Source organism: Myodes glareolus, chromosome X (assembly GCF_982192425.1).
Source record: "Myodes glareolus chromosome X, mMyoGla1.1, whole genome shotgun sequence".
Taxonomy (NCBI): domain Eukaryota; kingdom Metazoa; phylum Chordata; class Mammalia; order Rodentia; family Cricetidae; genus Myodes; species Myodes glareolus.
In genome coordinates, this window is record NC_142053.1 from 72,900,751 (window position 1) to 72,919,760 (window position 19,010).

The window sequence follows — 19,010 nt, forward strand, 5'->3', positions numbered from 1 at the left end:
TAACTAAAAATGTTTTACATTTTGAGATGCACATGAGAATTTGGTGACCAAACTATAGTTTGGATATTCAGTTTCCCTAAAAAGCACACACACTAAATGTTACTCTGAAGTTTGGCAATATAGGAATGTAGTGAAAACATTAAGATTGTGACTTAATGTAAGACCTTCCATTTATTACAGTTTCATTGAGAAGATATCAGGGTCCTAAGTTCTCCCTCCTCTTTAATAATGAAGAAGGATCTGACATATTTTATTGTTTGTTTTCTTTTCCATATTCTCAATATAATAGGAATTAACAAAATGTGGCAAGGTTTTCCATCAGGTAGCTATATTTTCATATAAATTCAGAATTTGTTCCAGAATGAAGCCCCAGAGCATGGAGTGAAGTGTTACATCATTTTGGTTTTAGTAGTTCAAATATTTGAAAAATAGATAACATATCTCTATAAATCATCTTTAAAATTATATAAAACACACACAGAGACACATGAACATACAAACCCACACATAAACACACATATATGAAAGATCACACACACAACACTGCACACTTACTAAATTACTCACAAACTGCTTTTGATATTTGGATGCTGCTGTTGCTACTTTTATTTACTACAGTTACACTGAAGCAGAGAGGTGCTTTGAAAGTAGTTTGCTTCCATAAGACCAGTCTGCGAAACCTAGAGCTCACTTATTCTTCAGAGCAGCTTATGGATCCATTTCGCTTCAGGCTGTAGGATAAAGTTGAAAGATGAAAATAAAAGAAAGTATTATTAGTTATAGAGAATACCTGATATGTTAAAGATTATAATTAAACACACAGTATTATAGATTGAGAAAAACTTGGAATGTTTCTAAATGCTGTCCCTCCCTGGACTCCAGATCTCTAATTCAAACATCATTGAAGATGTTGTCCAGAAATGTACATATTAACCCCTGGAGTGCACTTAATGATACTCAGGCTTAAGAAGTATCAAATACTACTCTAGTTTCTATTCTTTGTAGAGAAACTAAAACCCTTTAAGGGTCAAACTATTAGTCTACCTTCGAATTTGAAAATATAATATAAAATATAAAGTAACAGTAACCAGATTGTACAACACAAATGCAAATACTTTCAAATGTGTATATTGCTATGTAGTCTTTCTACATGTATATAGGTTTTTCTCCTAGCTTCAATGTCATATATTATTCTTTGTTTCTCTCTCTTAACTTTATAGATATCATATCTGAGTATGTATAAGTACATATATGCACACAATATTTTATATTTTGAGAAACCATAATTTTATAAAATTAATTTCAGAGTTTTTCAATGATAGACAGTGTTGTAATCTTCTTAATGTGTATGGTTTTATTTTTCTCTCTATCAAAATTTTTACATTTTTGGAAATTTCTTAAATAGTATTATTTCATGTATTATCTCACTGTTCCTACATATCCTAACTTGAGCCTAGATAAAATTTAAGATGGTAGCAGAGAAGATGGTAGAGGCAATAATGAATGAAAATGAAAGGAATAACTTCAATACCTAAGAGTAATTTGGATTGTCTTGCACTTAGCATGACAGAGGATCTCAGCTCTACCAAGATATGAATGGACAAGGAACAAGGTAAAAGCAGAGGAAACAGACTTGTGGTGCATGTCCCAAGACTATGTAACTGCATAATAATTCAACCAAAGATTACAGAGATCTAGAAATATATGATACTATATACAGGCAGCACCTTTCAAAGTGATTTGTATATTCATGTACTCCCCCCACCAAAAACCACAAGCTATTTGGAAAAGGGGAATTGAAAGAGCAATCTCTTGGTTATGAAAAGTTGAAATTATAAACAAACAGAGTATTTATCCCCAAGAAGAGGGAGTTAATCTAAAAAAGATGCTTAGAAACCAGAGGAGATTTTGTCACTTCTGGAAAGATAACTTGTGTTTTCTGTTGTAAGAATCGGGACTATTCCACTTGGATAGAATAAGGAAGTTTTTTACATTAATGAATCTTGGTTTTCTTTTTACCTGTTGTGTCCATTTTGTTAATTGGGACTTACTGCATTGAGCAACTTCTAAGGAAATGTCTTTATGCTTCATTTAAACGTTTCCTCAGTGTTTTAATCAGTTTTTAATTTTGTTTTTTTCAAGTGTTTTATAGTTAAGCATTTCTGCAAAATGTAAGTAAAATGTTTTAAGTCACAAACTATTTTCCCCTACTCTAGTCAAAATAAGTGTTTCTCTATTGAAATTAAAGCATTTGTTTGGCAACTTGTTTGTTTCAATGGACTTTTCATCTTCCTTGCCCCCAGGTTCCAAATTTGAAAACTGTTAAATATCGAATACTGCTAAACATAGAATTAATAGAAAATTTTTCCCTACATTATATATTCAGATTTTTAAACTTTCTCTTCAAAATCCAACTTGGCCTAAATTACTAAATAGTAGTAAACTTACCAAAGGAGCATATCTTGGCTTTGGAGGTGGAGGAGGCACCTTGCACTGACAGACGCGTTTGGGCTTAGGTGTTGTTCGCAGAGGTTCATAAGGAGGGAATGGCAGCCTTTCTCTTGATGAAGGAATTCTGCCAACCACATCTCTTTCCCCCTTTTCTCTGAAAGTAGTCTTTTTGGATGATGCTCTGAATACTCTCTTTTGTTCTGATGTTACCTTCTTTGAGTCTGTGGATGTGGCATCTGAATCATCAGTGGTCTTTATAACCCTAAACACCAATGACCCTTCAGATTCAGTACCTGAGGGCCTTGCAGCTCTCCTTATGCCTGCCTTGGGAGATCCATCCGAAGCTGAATCAGTATAACTACCTATGTCCTTCACTGAGTCTTTCATGGTCTCTTTCTTTTCCTTCTTTTTTTCGATTTCAGAGTCACTTGCAGTAGAATCTACAGGTTTTTTTGCATCCTTCTTTTCTCCTTTCTTTGTAATTTTCTTATCTTTTTTCTCACCTTTCTTTCCTGTTGGGTCATTTTCAGATTCAGAATCAGCATCAGTAGACAATGTATCCATGATAGTCTTCTTTCTTTTCCCTTTATTTTCCTTCTTTTCATCTCTCTTGTCCTTCTTGGTCTCTGCATCAGATTCGGAATCAGTATAGAAGGCATCCTTCTTGTCATCTTTCTTCAAACGTCTCTTTTCCTTCTTTTCACCCTTTAAATCTACAGATTCAGCCTCAGTAGATTCTGAACCCTTCTTGTCTGCATTCTTTTCTTTCTTATCTTTCTTTGCATCCTTGTTGTCACCAGATTCAGCATCAGTAGATTCGGTGTCCTTCTTTTTCTTGACTTCCTTTTTTTCTTTTTTATCTTTTTTTGGTTCTTTCTTTGCATCCTTGTTGTCACCAGATTCACCACCAGTAGAATCTGTATCCTTCTTTTTCTTGAATTCTTTTTTCTCCTTTTTCTTTCCTTCTTTTTTTGCATCTTTTGAGTCTCCAGAATCAAGATCAGAGTCCTTTTCCTTCTTTCCACCCTTCTTCACAGGCTTTTTTGCATTGTTCTGTGAGCAATTTATTGACCATTCAGAAAATTCTATGGATTCATCTTTGAAGTTATTTAGAAATAACATTAAGTCCATGTTTGAGGTGTTTATGCATGCTGATGTGTTATCAGAAAATTTGTTAGATCTCATTTTGGAGTCTGTATTTGGATTGTCCTTCCAAAATGTAGATTCATTTTCTGTCTCCTTGGAATTCCTTAAATCTATGTTATCAATTCTTGAATCCATTTCCATGGTTATTTTGAAATTGTTGCATTCTAGATTTATTTCTGATGTGGCATTTGGCTTCTTAAATAGTTCACCTTTGTGTGACAATTTTGATGGAATTTTTTCTGCATTGTTTATTTCAGGTTTGCCATCGGTTATCATTTTCTTGGGTTCCAGATTTATTACAGATGAGCTTAATTTTTCCTTGGATTTTTTCTTCAAAGTTGTTCTTTTATCATCTTTGGTCTTTCTAGTTTCAGCCATTATGTAATGGTTTTGAGGATTATAAAGATATTTGAATGGAGCCTGCATAATGAAAGCTAGGGAAAAGGGTGGCTTTAGGAAAAGTTCTCGGAAACATTGGTTTATCCATATATTAGTTGTTTTCTGACCTTTCTCAATTTTCCTTTTCTCTTGCCTCTGAAAAGTTTGGGGAAAATAATGATAAACATTTGTGAATGAATGTTTTTATTTGCAGCATAAAAATTTATCTTTTAATTAAACATCTCTCAAAATATTTTTTCTATTTCAAGATGTGTATGTGTTTGTGTGTGTGTGGACAGTGTGGTGTATGTGTGGAGTTTAGAGGAAAACCTCAAGGTAGCAAGTTCTCTCCTTCCATCAACTGGGTCTACAGATAAAGCTCAGGTCATCAGATTTGGTGACAAGTACCTTTACTAACAGATTTATCTGGCAAACCCTTAATTGTCACATTGTTTCAATTACTCAGTAGAAGGTCCAGCAGTAAAATGGTTATATGAGATTAAACAATGACTATGTAGGAAAGGATGAAGATTATATTATTATACAAATAACGCACAATCATAGAATACATGCATTGGTTGTAACTGAGCTTTGAGAAAGACTTTAAAAATCTTTTGATATCACAATGGATTATTCACGGGTACTAGTTATCCATTTTGCTAATGAAAGATCCAATTTATAATAACTCCACTTTAAAGAAGCACAGAAAACTTGAATCTCCCACTATCAAGTATCACGAATTCCTGTTTTAAGAAAACAGGCATGTTCCACATCTTTAAAATTAGATCTCATTTCAAGATTTATTTTTGATCTATTTGATCCACCACTTGTAGATTTGAAATGTCCATTTTTTAAACTTAATAATGCTAGTGTTGAGAACTATGTACAAATTAGGAATGTATATGTGTGTGTGTGTGTGTGTGTGTGTGTGTGTGTGTGTAACAACAGCTACATGGATTCAAAAGAGAGCAATGCTAGTGTTGAGAACTATGTACAAATTAGGAATGTATAAATGTGTGTGTGTAACAACAATTACATGGATTCAAAAGAGAGCAAGGAGGAATATATGGAAAGTTTTGGAGAGAGGAAAGGGAAGGGAGAAATGACATAGTCACAGCCTTTTCCCCCTTTTTTAGTGATTTTTTTTTATTGAGCGCTACATTTTTCTCTGCTCCCCTCCCTGCCTCTCCCCTTCCCTCTTCAACTCTGCCCAAGGTCCCCATGTTCCCAATTTATTCAGGAGATCTTGTCCTTTTCTATTTTCTACTTCCCATGTAGATTACATCTATGTAAGTCTCTCTTAGTGTTCTCATTGTTGTCTAAGTTCTCTGGGATTGTGATTTGTAGGCTGGTTTTCTTAAACATTCCTTTTTACAGTTTTATGCTTTAGTTAAAACAAATTGGTAGGGCTGGTAAGATAACTCAGCATAAAATGGTACTTACTATACAAATTGGGTGACCTGAATTGGATTCCAGAGTGGAAGTAGACAAGCACCTTCTGAAAGCTATACTCTAAATCTATGTACACTCATGCTTGCATTCATATAAACACACATTATACACACCCGGAGCCACTAACAATAATAATAAATCAAATAATATGATATGATCTTATAAAGGAGAACAGTTATTTAATATAAGATTGAAATGTAAATAGTATACAAATAAAACACAAAAGAATACTGTTTCTAAAGATAATACCAAAGCAATGGAATATTTATGAAAGATTAGTACCTATAGAGATTATTGTCTTCAAAATATTGATATGATATAATTATAATTTCAAAAATGAAAGATAAAGCACATCTTTAAAACACAGATGAACAATTTGTTCTATAGATTTAGAAATTTAAAATTCTGCTTCTGAATATTGTAACTCAAATTATGTCTTATTTATGTTTATATATGCTGTGATCAGTATAAATTTAGTTTTAAAGTGACTTTTTCTATACTTACAGGAACTGCAATTTGTAATTCTGAAGATTCTGATCTCTTCTTTATACCTGGCAGAGGTATTTTGGTATTTTCTTGATTCCATTTTTCAGTCTTTTGACCGACTGAGATGAGAAAGACAAAATAAAAAATTGGAGTTAATAGCCAGACTCATGCATTGAAAAACATTGTTATGTGAATTATACTATTTAAGTAAAAGTAATTTGCATAACTTTTCCCCTTGCAGCTTATCTGAATAGCAATTAGGGAAAATAAAACTATTTTTCTATTTGTCATTGGCTTATGTTTCACACAACAAATTTTATTTTTATGTAAAACCTATTTTCACAGATATTTGCCTAAATAATAATACTAAACTTGTTATAAAGTGATAGAAATAAAATATATACAAATTCCAACTCTTTACTTTCAAATGCTTACATTGTCTCCTCTGTCTTGATTTCCTAATGTCATTTTGGTTAAGTGGGAGATAATATAATATGATTAATTCTTCCATGATTTCTATAATAAATAGCATAACACTAAGAATAAAGTAACCAGTGAATGCCTTAATTTTCAGAGATGTTTCAGATTTAACCCTCTGAATTTAGTGGTACATCCAACCACAAGAATTAGATCAAGAAACGCAAATATTCTTGTCCACTCTATAAACTCTTTAAGGATATACACATATTAGAGGTTATTCAGAAAATTCAGGAATATCCAACTGTCTGAAAACTATGACAAAAGAGCAACTGGGAACGAGATTTAGGATAGTGTTCCTAGAGAGGAGGAGGTTAATGAGAGATGTGGTGACTTTTTATATATATTTGAAGAGCTGCTATATGTGAAGCTAGTCATAGTAATAATTGCAATGTAGCTGATACTGCCAATAGTTAGTTTTTTATATGTCAGATTACATTCTAAGACTTCATAGTTGTAAACTCAATCCTTGTAAATTCTTTTTGAATTATATAATGCCATTGCCATTGCATATTATACAGATATATAAAAATAGCACACTGTCTTATGTTAAATTTCTTATTCCAAATCACAAAACTAGTAAATAGCTGAATTAAGATTCACAGGCAATTTGGCCCCAGACACAATCCCTTAACTGAAGTGTTACAATGTTCTTTGTAAATTTACTGAGTGTAGGACTGGAACTAACAAAAAAATTATGCTACTGTAGGTAAGCTTGCAACTTCTCAATGAATGGACTATTTCTTATGTTCTCTCATCTCTAACTTTGTTTGCCTTTTTCACTTTAAGTTTTGTAGTTATAAACTTTGAGCACAGGGAGAGTTTATGAGAGTAAGCATGATTCATATATGAGAAGGAAGAACAAACTAAAATAATCTCTTATTTGAAGTCAACTAATAAGTACATGCTTCAAAGTCAGAAGTATTTTGCACATGCATATGTATGTATGTATGTATGTATGTTTGTATGTGTGTATACAAGCATGTGTCAAAACTGCAGCAAATTCAGGAAAGTTTATTTCTTACCACATTTACTAGGGAGTACTAGCCATTTGTTGCTACAGTGCTTAGAAATATAAACAAAAACAAATTTCAGATAATAAATTCTTACTCAAAACGTGATCATCATGTGTTGTGGTGTTTATTTCCAGCCTGTAAAAGATAAAGACAACGTTTTAACTGAATTTTTACTGTGGGTAATTATCATCATCATTATGTGTTTTCCTTCAATACCTACACTTGAATATGTTTAATACACTTTCTCATCACTGAATTCTTCAATATCGAATAAAAACAAACTAGAATTATGAGATGTATTTAAATTTGAACCCAAATTATTTACACTTCCTTAAAAAGGGTCTAATACCCAGAAAAGGCCCATTCCATAGTCACCATTAAATAGCTACTATCTATTTATGTATTTATGATTTAATTCATGAATTTATTATTTGTTTTTCATTCTTACCAGTTTCTTCTCCATCCTTAACTCCGAGTCTTCCCTATTCCCATCTGCCAGTCTTTCTCTCTTCCTTTCTCTTCATAAAAGTGTAAGCTTCCCATTGGTGTCAACAAAGCATGACATAGTAAGTTCAGTAAGACTAAGCACCTCCCCTTATAGTAAGACTGGACAAGGCAATTCAGAATGAGGAATAGGGTTCCAAAAGCCAGCAAAAAGTCACTCAGGTCATTTCCTCGGTTAGAAGTTTCACAGGAAGACTAAGCTACACAACTGTATTATATATGCAGAGGGCTTATGTCAGTTCCATGCAGAAACTATGCAGAAACCCTTGTTGTTAGTTTAGTCTGCAAGATCCTATGAGCCCAGTTTCTGTGGGTTTCTTGTGATGACCTTGACTCCTCTGTCTCCCACAGTCTTTTCTTCCCATCTTCAGCAGGATTTTCTAAGTTCCACCTAATGTTTGTTGAAGCTGCAGGGCGATTGGTAAAGAAAAGTACCCAGACTATCTTGATACAAAATATATAGCTTTAATAAACAGAAGTAAGACTTACAACAGCTTACACCAGAATCCAACCGATCCGTCCGGACACAGGAGCCAGGCGAAAAGAGAGCTAGCGGAGCGCGTTTGCAAGGTTTATAGGCAGGCTTTTGCCTGAGGGCGGCACGCCCCGAAAACAGAATATGATTGGCTGAACTCCCCTATCAGTTTGTCGGTGGGTCTCTACATCTATTTCCATCAGTTACTGAATGAAGCATATCTGATTACAATTAGGATAGGCACCCATCTATGAGTATAGCATAATTTTATTAGGCATCATTACATTGACTTATTTTTAATCTCCAGACATGTTTGGTTATATCCTAGGTCTTTTGGTCATACAGCTTCTGTGATCTGGTACTGCAAGCAGTGTCAGCAGTGAACTCACTCTTATGGCATGGATCTCAGGCTGGACCAGTCACTAGTTGGCTACTTCTACAATCTCTACATTACCCTTACACCCAGAACATCCAATAGGCAGGACAGACAATAGGACTGGGACATCTGGATGGTGTCCCAATCCCAACCACTGGAAGTCTTTCCTGGACAGAGGAAATGGCCAGTTCAGGCTATATATACCTTATTGCTATGAGTTTAATTGGAGTCATCCTTGTAGATTCCTGGGTGTTTTCCTTGTACTAGGTTTCTGCCACTCCCCTAAATGCCCTCCTTTTCCAGTCATCATTTTCAGTATCCTCCCCCTCCACCATCCACTACCAAATCCCTCATGTTCCTATCTCCAGTCATCCACAGTCCACCCATGAAATCTATTCTATTTCTTCTTCCCAGGGAGATCCTAGTGTCCACTATTGAGCCCCTACTTTTTACCTAACCTCTCTGGGTCTGTGGATTATAGCACAGATATTCTTTATTTTACAGCTAATATTCACTTATAATTGAGTCTAATATCCACTTATAATTGAGTATGTTCCATATTTGTCTTTCTGGATTGAGTTACCTCACTCGGGATGATCTTTTACTAATTCTATCTATTTGCTTGTAAATTTTTTGATGTCATTGTTTTCAATAGTTGAGTCATGCTCCATTATGTAAACGTAGCACATTTTCTTTAACCATTCATCTGTTGAGGAACATCTAGATTACTTCCATGTTCTGATTATTATGAATAAAGCTTCTGTGAACATATTTGAGCAAGTGTCCTTGTGGTATGATTGAATATATAGCAACTTGGGGGATGTAAGATTTTATTTCATCTTACAATTTGTAGTCCATCATATAGGAAAGTCAGAGCAGAAATTCAAGTCAGGATTTAGGAGACAGGAATTAAAATCATGAAAGAATGCTGCTTATTGCTTGCTCAGCATTGTTTGCTCAACCTGTTTTCTTAGACATCTCAAGCTTAGGGATGCATTGCCCCAGTGAGTTGTGTGTATGCGCATGTTACTGTGTAGGCCCACTTGAATGCCACAGTGTATTACAGCTGTTAGTTTTTATTTTGATTTTATTTGACACAGGACATCTCTTGTTGATCACCACTTCATATACCAAGTTAGTTGGCCCTAAAGCTTCTGAGAATTATCCTATTTCTGCCTCTAATACCCAAACAGATGTATTAGATTGCCAATGTTTGTGCTCAAGCATTCAGGTGTTACATATTCTGGCTCAGGTCATTGGGGTTATGTAGCAAGTACTTTACCACTACACCATGTCTTAAATACCAAGAATAACCATTCTTAGTAATTTTTGTGATGTTAGAAATTTGTTAATTTAAAAATTTAGACAAAATAAATAAAATGAAGTAACTATATTTTAGGCAGCAGATTAAAGCCATAACATGAATGAGGAAAACAAGATAATATATGTGATAGGACAAATGAAAGACAAAAGTTTTGTAGTAATTATTTTGAAAGTTTAGGTGAAATGGACATTTTCTTAAAACTAAGCATACAAAAACTGAAATGGAAAACAGAAAATGAGTTATCATTCTCACAGTCATTATTAAAACACTCACCGACATGTAGAGCTTGAGGTCTCAGCATCTTCGTTGGTCAATTTCTCCTTATACCTGATTAAGAAGAAACAATAATTACAAACTCTTCAAGAAATAGAAAAGGTAGCTCCTTCCCTCTTGGCCTGCATAAAACTCACCTGCAATTGAATCAGTGACCTCAACACAAGACCCAATAATCTGTAACTGCTAGTAGAACAGGTAAATGGAACACTGCTTATAGGACTCCAGTAACTCAGGAAATAATATCAATAACTGACAAATGTAACCCCACAACACAAAAAAGCCTCTATACAGAACAGAAAATTGTCAATTGAGTGGAGGCAGCCAACAGAATGTGAGACAGTATTTTGCTAGCTATACATCTGACAAAGGATTAGTGTATAGAAAACACAAGGAATTAAAAGCTTTAAATAGCAAGGAAACAAACAACCCAGTAAAAATGGTTTATGGAATTGAGCATAAAGTTTTCAATACAAACAATACAAATGGACAGTAAACACTTCAAAATTGCTTAGCATTCTTAGCCACCAGATAAAAGCATAAGATTCCATCTCATCATAAAGTGGCCACCATCAGGAATATAAATGACAACAAATGCTGATATAGATGTGGTTAAAATGGGACCCCTATGTACTGTTATTGGGAATGTAAACTGCTGCAAACACTATGGAGATTATTCTACAAATTTTTCATGAAAAAAATGGATGACTTAAAATAGACTTACTAGGTGAACCCAGCAGTTCCACTCCAAATTATATAACCAAAGGACTTTGTACCTTATACAGAGATACTTGCACATTCATATTCATTGCTGTTCTACTCAAAGTATTGGGAAATGGGTTCTATCTAGATGCCCATCAACAAACAACTGCATCAGGAAAAAAAACTCATAGAATATGGCCTATTACCATTGATCTTGGTTGCCCATCATAGTACATATGTACAATTGAGTAGATTTACACAAGGTAATAACACTTAACTTGAAAGAAAACAAAAGCATGGAATTATCAGGTAAATGTAACACAAACACTACATGGTTTCTTTCATATCTGGGACCTAACTTGAAATGTTTGGTTATGTGTTTTCAACTTGGAATACACGTGAATGTCAAAATAGTAGAACTAGGACATTGGAGCTATATTCATGGAAAGGATATAGTAGATTATAGGTAAAATGCAAGAGTAGAGAGGTGGAACTGGAGGCCAAATGATTCAGGCAAGTAGTAGAGTGATGGGAATATGAAAATGAGGGAGCAGGAGAAGTCCTAATTAAAGTGTGAAGAAGGTATATTTAAATCAATATTGTAACTCAAGTTAAAAATATGAGAGGCAACAGTAAAGCATATGTGATGTGACAGGGTGATGCAATAATGAGGCTAAAAGCTTACATGTGGATGGAGGGATGGGCATGGGAGAGAAGGGGTTAGGGTACAGGTTAAGCAAAACTAAGGAGTCTTATGACAATCGACTGGTTTGTATACTGATTAAAAACTTTTTAAACGAGTTTGAACACATGCATCCCACATGGATGAACAATGTTGTTCCTGGAACATACACATTATAAATGACAATCTCAGTGTCAGGCACAGGTTACCTACTTGTTGGTCAGCAAGATCCCTTAGGCACTCAAAATCATATATAGGCTATTGCTATTTCTCTTAGTTTTCCATCATAACTAGATGGTCTCATCTTGTTGCTGAAGAGACCACACATTTTGGACACAGAACATATGGAAATCAATCTTCAATTCATTGTTTCACAAATTAGCAGTAACCTTCCCTGAAGGAGTCACCAAGCAAGATAATACTGACGTCCCTCAGGGTCCTCCAAATAGTCACCTCTATATCAATAACCAGACTTAAGAATGATACTACTAGGGAGTGGTAGAATGTTAATCCATGAGGATATATGCTATATCCCTAAAGAACTTAATGAGTTTGTCAATTCATTCAACAGAAATCTGCAGAGTATGTGTGGGAATGGATTTTAAGCATGTAGGATGATGGAGAGAGAAATATATAACTAAGGCAGGGTGAATTTATTTATATGGATGGAGATTCTCAGTTTAATTGGGAAGCTTGAACAGTTAAATGTGGTATAAAAAGTTTGTTTGGCTGATGCATTTGCCAAAAGATGGCCTACTGAAAAGGAGCTGGAGATGCCTGATATTGCTTGGCATAGTGTTAATGAAGAGATTTTAATGCTCAGGGAAATTGCAATGCTAGAGTGGGTAGACTATACAAAACTCAATCCTCCACAATATGAAGGCTCTGAAGACATTTTCCCTATAAGACACAAAATGATGAGAAGGGCACTAAGACATTTGAAGAGCATAGTTGTTGTCCTCTTCCTTGTGCCAAACCTTAGAGTTGGAGTTGCTGCAGCTCAGTTGGATGAATTAAATGTGATGAGTTTGATAATTGTGAAGTATTACAGTTGACAACAAAAATCCAATCAGGTAGTGACTGATTGCAGCTGATGTGTCAGATATGGTGTCTTTACTTGAGCATATTAACACATCTCCTGGTACATGGTATGCAGCTGTTGATCTATCAAATGCATTTTTCTCAATACCTGCCCATAAGGACCTTCAGAAGTGATTTGTTTTCAGTTTGGAAGGTTAAAATATACTTTTACAGTTAGCTTAAGGGTATATTAACTCTCCAGTTCTGAGTCATAACTTAGTTCTGAGGGATCTTGATCATCTGTCTCTTCCACAAACTACCATACTGGTCCACTATATTGATGAAATTATGCTGATTGGACAAAGTGATCAGGTGGTAACAACTTTGAGCTCTTGGTCACACATATGTATGTCAGAGGATGGGAAGAAAAACCAACCAAAATTGCTGTTTGGAACCTTTGGCAGGCCCCTATAGGTGAATTACAGAGGAGACTTGGGATTTTTGCTTAAGTCTTTACCATCATCTACAGTTGACTACTCCCCATTTGAAAGCTCTTGGCCTACTATTAGGTCATAAAAGAAACAATGAGCTACCAAATTACCATGCAACCTGAGCTGCCTATCATGAACTGAGTGTTATCTGACCCACTAAGCTATAAAGTAGGATATAAACAGCAGGAATCATTAAATTTATGTGTGTGTGTGCTCACGTGTGTGTGTGTGTGTGTGTGTGTGTGTGTGAGAGAGAGAGAGAGAGAGAGAGAGAGAGAGAAAGGAGAAAGAGAAGGGAGAGAGAGAGAGAAGAGAGGGGAGGGAGATAGAGGAGAGAGAGAGGAGAGAGAGAAAGAGAGAGAGAGGAGAGAAAGAGAGACAGGAGAGAGAGCAAGAGAGCAAGGGAGAGAGAGAGGAGAGAGAGAAAGAAAGAGAGAGAGAAAGGAGAGAGAGGGAGAGAGAGAAAGGAGAGAGAGAGGAGAGAGAGAGAAAGGAGAGAGAGGAGAAAGAGAAAGGAGAGAGAGGAGAAAGAGAAAGGAGAGAGAGGAGAAAGAGAAAGGAGAGAGAGAGGAGAGAGAAAGAGAGAGAAAGGAGAGAGAGGAGAGAGATAAAGAGAGAGAGAAAGGAGAGAGAGAGGAGAGAGAGAAAAAGAGAGAGAGGAGAGAGAGGGGGGGAGAAAGGAGAGAGAGAAGGGAGAGAGAGAAGAGAGGGGAGGGAGATAGAGGAGAGAGAGGAGAGAGAGAAAGGAGAGAGAGCAAGAGAGCAAGGGAGAGAGAGAGGAGAGAGAGGGAGAGAGAGAAAGAGAGAGAGAAAGGAGAGGGAGAGGAGAGAGAGAGAAAGGAGAGAGAGGAGAGAGAGAGAAAGAAGAGAGAGAGGAGAGAGAGGAGGAGAGAGAGAAGAAAGAGAGAAAGAGAGAGAGGAGAGAGAGAAAGGAGAGAGAAAGGAGAGAGAGAAAGAGAAAAAAGAGAGAGAGAGAGGAGAGAGAGAGAAAGGAGAGAGAAAGAGAAAGGAGAGAAAGAGAAAGGAGAGAAAGAGAAAGGAGAGAGCAGAGAGAAAAGAGAGAGAGGGGAGAGAGAGAAAGAGATAGAGAAAGGAGAGAGAGAGGAGAGAGAGAGAAAGGAGAGAGAGAGGGGAGAGAGAGAGGAGGAGAGAGAGAGAAAGAAAGAGAGAGAGAGGAGAGAAAGAAAGGAGAAAGGCGAGAGAGAGAAAGAAGAGAGAGAGGAGAGAGAGAAAGAGAGAGAGAGAAAGGAGAGAGAAAGGAGAGAGAGAAAGAAAAGAGAGAGGAGAGAGAAAGCGAGAAAGGAGAGAGAGAAAAAGAGAAAGGAGAGAGAGAGAAAGAGAAAGGAGAGAGAGGAGAGATAAAGGAGAGAGAGAGGGGAGAGAGAGAAAGAGAGAGAGAAAGGAGAGAGAGAGGAGAGAGAGAAAGGAGAGAAAAAGAAAGATTAAGAGAGAGAGGAGAGAGAGGAAGAGAGGGAGAGAAAGGGTAGAGAGAAAGGAGAGAGAGAGAGGAGAGGGAGGAGGAGAGAGAGAGGAGAGAGAAAAAGAGAGAGAGAAAGGAGAGAGAGAGAGAGATTGGGCACAAGCAGGTCTTGATGGCACAAGTTCTTACTCATAAACTAAAGTTTGCCGGTTGTTAAATACAATACAATGTTACCTTATATCTAAGTTTATATCTTAAATAAACCACACACACACATTACTTATTTCGATTCTGCCCAAAACAAGACATGGTTACAAAAAACAACCTCAAAAGGACATGGACATTTAAACATTTTCTAAAGAGCCTGAACTGGATGGGAAATTTGTTTAACATTCAAACTTTAACCTATAAAAATGAATAGGCATTGTCTGTCTTTACACAAAACTGTGTAAGTTCATTGAACACGTTAATTATTAAGAATACTAGAAAGTAGTAAAAAGAGGACTTACACTTTCGACAGAGACATTTTCTTTGCCTATCTTCTGCCAGGACCTCAACATTTGTATGGTCAAACTGATAGTTGAGTCATGACATCATAAAGAGTCTCTTGAGCTACAAAAATTTAAAGAGAAACACACCATATTTTACACTGTATACATATATCTAAATATTTTAAAAGTATTAATGTGTCTCCATATTTTTTAAAACCATTAAGTGAGAGTCTCAGTCAGTTATTCATTAGTTAATTTTACTTGCTTGTGAAATAAATAGCTAATTATTTTATGTGAAGTTGATCAGCACTAATTTTGAGTGGACTTCTGTGCTCATACATGTGCATATATGTGTGTTAAAAATGGAGAGAAAATAGAATACAAAATTTCTCTTAAATAGAGAAGCTATAATCAGCTACAACTATTTCAAATTCAATCCGAGCTCTTTGAAAATGTTTTGTATGATTAAAATGGTATTTTTCCAAAAGGGGAAACTTTACTTATTTTGTATATTTTCAATTCTAAAAGGTAGAATGTCTATTAAATTGATAGTATTTGTAGACCTTTGCAGTCTGAAAGAAAATGCTGCATTTTACAAAGTTGTACAAAATTATAAGCTACTACTTGGTAGAACAATTATAAATATTATTTTTCCCATCATGGAAACAAAAACTCTTAGGTTAGTTTAATGGTATGTGCCGAAAAACTCTCTTTTCATATATTACCATCTTATTTCTTATAAGTGTATATTACATTATTATGAACTTCATATGTGCACCAACATTAAATTAATGTAATAACACACACATTAAATTAATGTGTAAGTTTCTAATATGTTTCTGGAAATTAATAAACTGTCATTTCTTTCATTTCTTTTTCAGTTAATTTCCCAAAACTCCCTTTGTCAACATCCTGAAACCCAAGAAGGATATTTTTATTTATAGGGAAAATGGCTCAAAAAACCCTATTATCTTGGAAAACCCTGAAATTATTTATAACATTATAATAAAGAATTGTAAACAGAAGTATATAAAGTTTCTAGTGTATCTGATGTAATTCAAGCCACCTTTCTAATATCTCCTGCCTACTGTTCATTCAGAAGTGAATTTTTGTTGGATATACTTTATTATGTGTTAAAGTGCTGCAATCATTTTTTAATGAAGAATTTTCATCATTTTTATATTATTTTATTTTAAACATCTTATTCACACACACATATACACATTGGTGGGATATATTATATCTTTATACCTATGTATAGTTTGTAATAAAACCAGAGTAATTTACATTTCCATTCCTCAAGCATTTATTGCTATCATGTGCTAGTGATACTGAAACTCTTCTCTTCTAGAAATTTTGGAACATATTGTGAACTTTTGTAGAATATTTCTGCTACCAGAAAATATTAAAATAGAACTAATTCTTCTTATCTATAGCTTTTTTGTAGTCATTTTCTGATGTCAGAGTCCCGTCTGTGTGCTGTGATTACCATTAATGAATAAAGAAATTGCTTTGGACCTATAGCAAGGTAGAACTTAGGTAGGTAGGGAAAGTTAGGCTGAATTCTTGGAGAAAGAAGGGAGGAGTGAAGGAGAAGTCATGGAGCTGCCCACAGAGTCAGACATGCTGAAACTTTGTCTGTAAGCCACTGCCACATAGCAATACATAGATTAATGGACATGGGTTAAATTAATATATAAGAGTTACCTAATAAGAAGCTAGAGCTAATGGGACAAGCAGTGATTTAATTAATACAGTTTCTGTGTGATTATTTCGGGTTTAAGCTAGCTGGGCAGCCAGGAATCAACAAGTGGCTCACTACTTTTAAATGTTCTCTAACTCCAATCTATATTGCTAAGTAATAGCCTCTAATAACCTTGATTCTACCCATTATTTCTAGAAAGCAATTACTTTTGCTTATATTAATGATTCATTAAAGAAGCAATCTCCCTCCCTCCACTCCCCTTTTTCCATTCACTCTTCCTTACCCCCCACCTCCCATCCACTCCTCAGAGAGGGTAAGGCACATTGCTTTTAGGAAGGTCCAAGGCCCTCCCTACTATGTCTAATCTGAGAAAGGTCTCCATCCAAAGAGAATGAGTTCCCAAAAGCCAGTACAAGCAGTAGGGATAAATCCTGGAGCCACTGTCAGTTGCCCTGCTGTCTGCCCCAGCCATACAACTGCTACCCACATTCAGAGTACCTTGTTTGATCCTATTCTGGTTTCTTCCCTGTCTGGTTGGAGCTGCTGAGCTCCTATTAGCTCAGGCAAACTGTTTCAGTGAGAGACTGCATCATGGTCTTGACCTCTTTGCTTATATTCTCCCTCTTTGTAATGACATTTTAACTGTTCTATATGCTTTTCTTGTTCAGGCAAGAAAATTGTTGAGATTTCATGGGTACATTTTCCTTGTCTAGGTGACAATATCTAGTAGCAGGTAACTGGGCTGCTTGGCTCTTAAAATTTTTCTATTCCCTCTCTCATGATTTCCTTTGAGCCTTGAGTGTGCGAGACAGCTAGAGAACCTGCATGGGACTGACTTAGATCCCCTGCATGTGGGTGACAGCTGTGTAGCTTAGTCTGATTGTGGGGACCTTAGGAGTGGGATCAGGACCTGTCCCTAACCCATGAGTTGCCCTTTTGGAATCTTTTCGCCATGCTGTGATGCCTAGCCAAGCCTCAATACAGGGGGAGAAGTTTAGTATTGCCTCAACTTAAAATGCCATGCTTTGTTGGCTCCCATGGGAGGCCTGCCTCTTTCTGAATAGAGGAGTGGATGGGTGTTAGACAGAAAGTGGTGGGATGGAACAGTAAGAGAGGACAGAGTGGAAACTATGGTTGCCATGTAAAATAAATGAAAGAAAACTTAATAAAAATATGTGTAAGATATTCAGAGAGGTTAGGTAAAAGGAGGACTCAAGGAGTGACACTTGGCTCTCCCTGAGGAGAGAAAATAGATTTCCTGAGGGAACTGGAGGCTGGTGAGGATCAAAACATGAGGGAACATGTGGGGGATGGAGGGAGAGAGTATTGAAAGAGATGACTGGAAAGGGAGGTGCATTTCAGGGTCAGGTAAAAACCGGGAGGGCATATATACACATTAGAGTTTTACTCAACGGTAAAAAACAATGACATCTTGAATTTTACATGCAAATGGATGGAAATAGAAAACGCTTTACTGAGTGAGGTAACCCAGACCCAAAATGAGGAATATGGTATGTACTCACTCATAAGTGGTTTCTAGCCATAGTTAAAGGTCTTTGAGTCTATAATTCGTGATCCTAGAGAAGCTAAAGAAGAAGGTGAACCTGAAGAAAATCATATAGTTATCCTCCTGGATATTAGAAGTAGACAAGATTGCCAGGCAAACTTGGGTGCATGGGGGTGGGGGGTGGAAGTAAGGGGAGATGGTTAGGGAGAGGGGAGAGGGGGAGGATTGGGGATGACTTGGGGAAATGGGAGGGGGGAGGGAGGAAGGATGGTTATGGGAGCAGGGAAGTTTATATCTCAACTAAGGGAGCCATTTTAGGGTTTGCAAGAGACTTGATTCTGGAGGAGTTCCCAAGCCCAAGGAAAGGTCCCCAGATTGTTCCCTGGGCAGCAGAGGAGAGGGTGCCTGAACTGGCCTTGGCCCATAACCATACTGATGAATATTTTGCATGTCACCACAGAATCTTCATATGGCGAAGGATGGAGATAGAGACAGAGACACATATTGGAACACTGGACTTAACTCCCTAGGTCCAAATGAGAAGCAGAGGGAGGGAGATCGTGAGCAAGGAAAGCAGAACCAGAGGGAGCCTTCATCTGACGATGGATGGAGATAGAGATGGAGACCCACATTG

At 36.3% G+C, this 19,010-nt stretch overlaps 1 protein-coding gene across 1 annotated transcript; it reads right to left on the minus strand.

The window, feature by feature from the left end:
* Positions 1 to 574: 574 nt before the first annotated feature.
* Positions 575 to 15,258, minus strand: Cylc1 (cylicin 1). The gene is made up of 6 exons (XM_087902749.1): positions 15,183 to 15,258; positions 10,359 to 10,412; positions 7,501 to 7,541; positions 5,932 to 6,032; positions 2,449 to 4,131; positions 575 to 731 (listed from the first exon to the last, which is right to left on the minus strand). Exons 1-6 carry the CDS (start codon positions 15,197 to 15,199, stop codon positions 699 to 701), a joined length of 1,929 nt encoding a protein of 642 aa, XP_087758875.1. The 5' UTR covers positions 15,200 to 15,258; the 3' UTR covers positions 575 to 698.
* Positions 15,259 to 19,010: the final 3,752 nt, after the last annotated feature.

What these genes read in the sequence shown, in the direction of transcription:
- Cylc1 (XM_087902749.1), bottom strand. An exon ending in ACCTCAAGCTCTACATGTCG is followed by an intron (nt 7,542 to 10,358) that starts GTGAGTGTTTTA and finishes TATCTTTTACAG; the next exon opens with GCTGGAAATAAACACCACAA. An exon ending in AATTACAAATTGCAGTTCCT is followed by an intron (nt 4,132 to 5,931) that starts GTAAGTATAGAA and finishes CAAACTTTTCAG; the next exon opens with AGGCAAGAGAAAAGGAAAAT.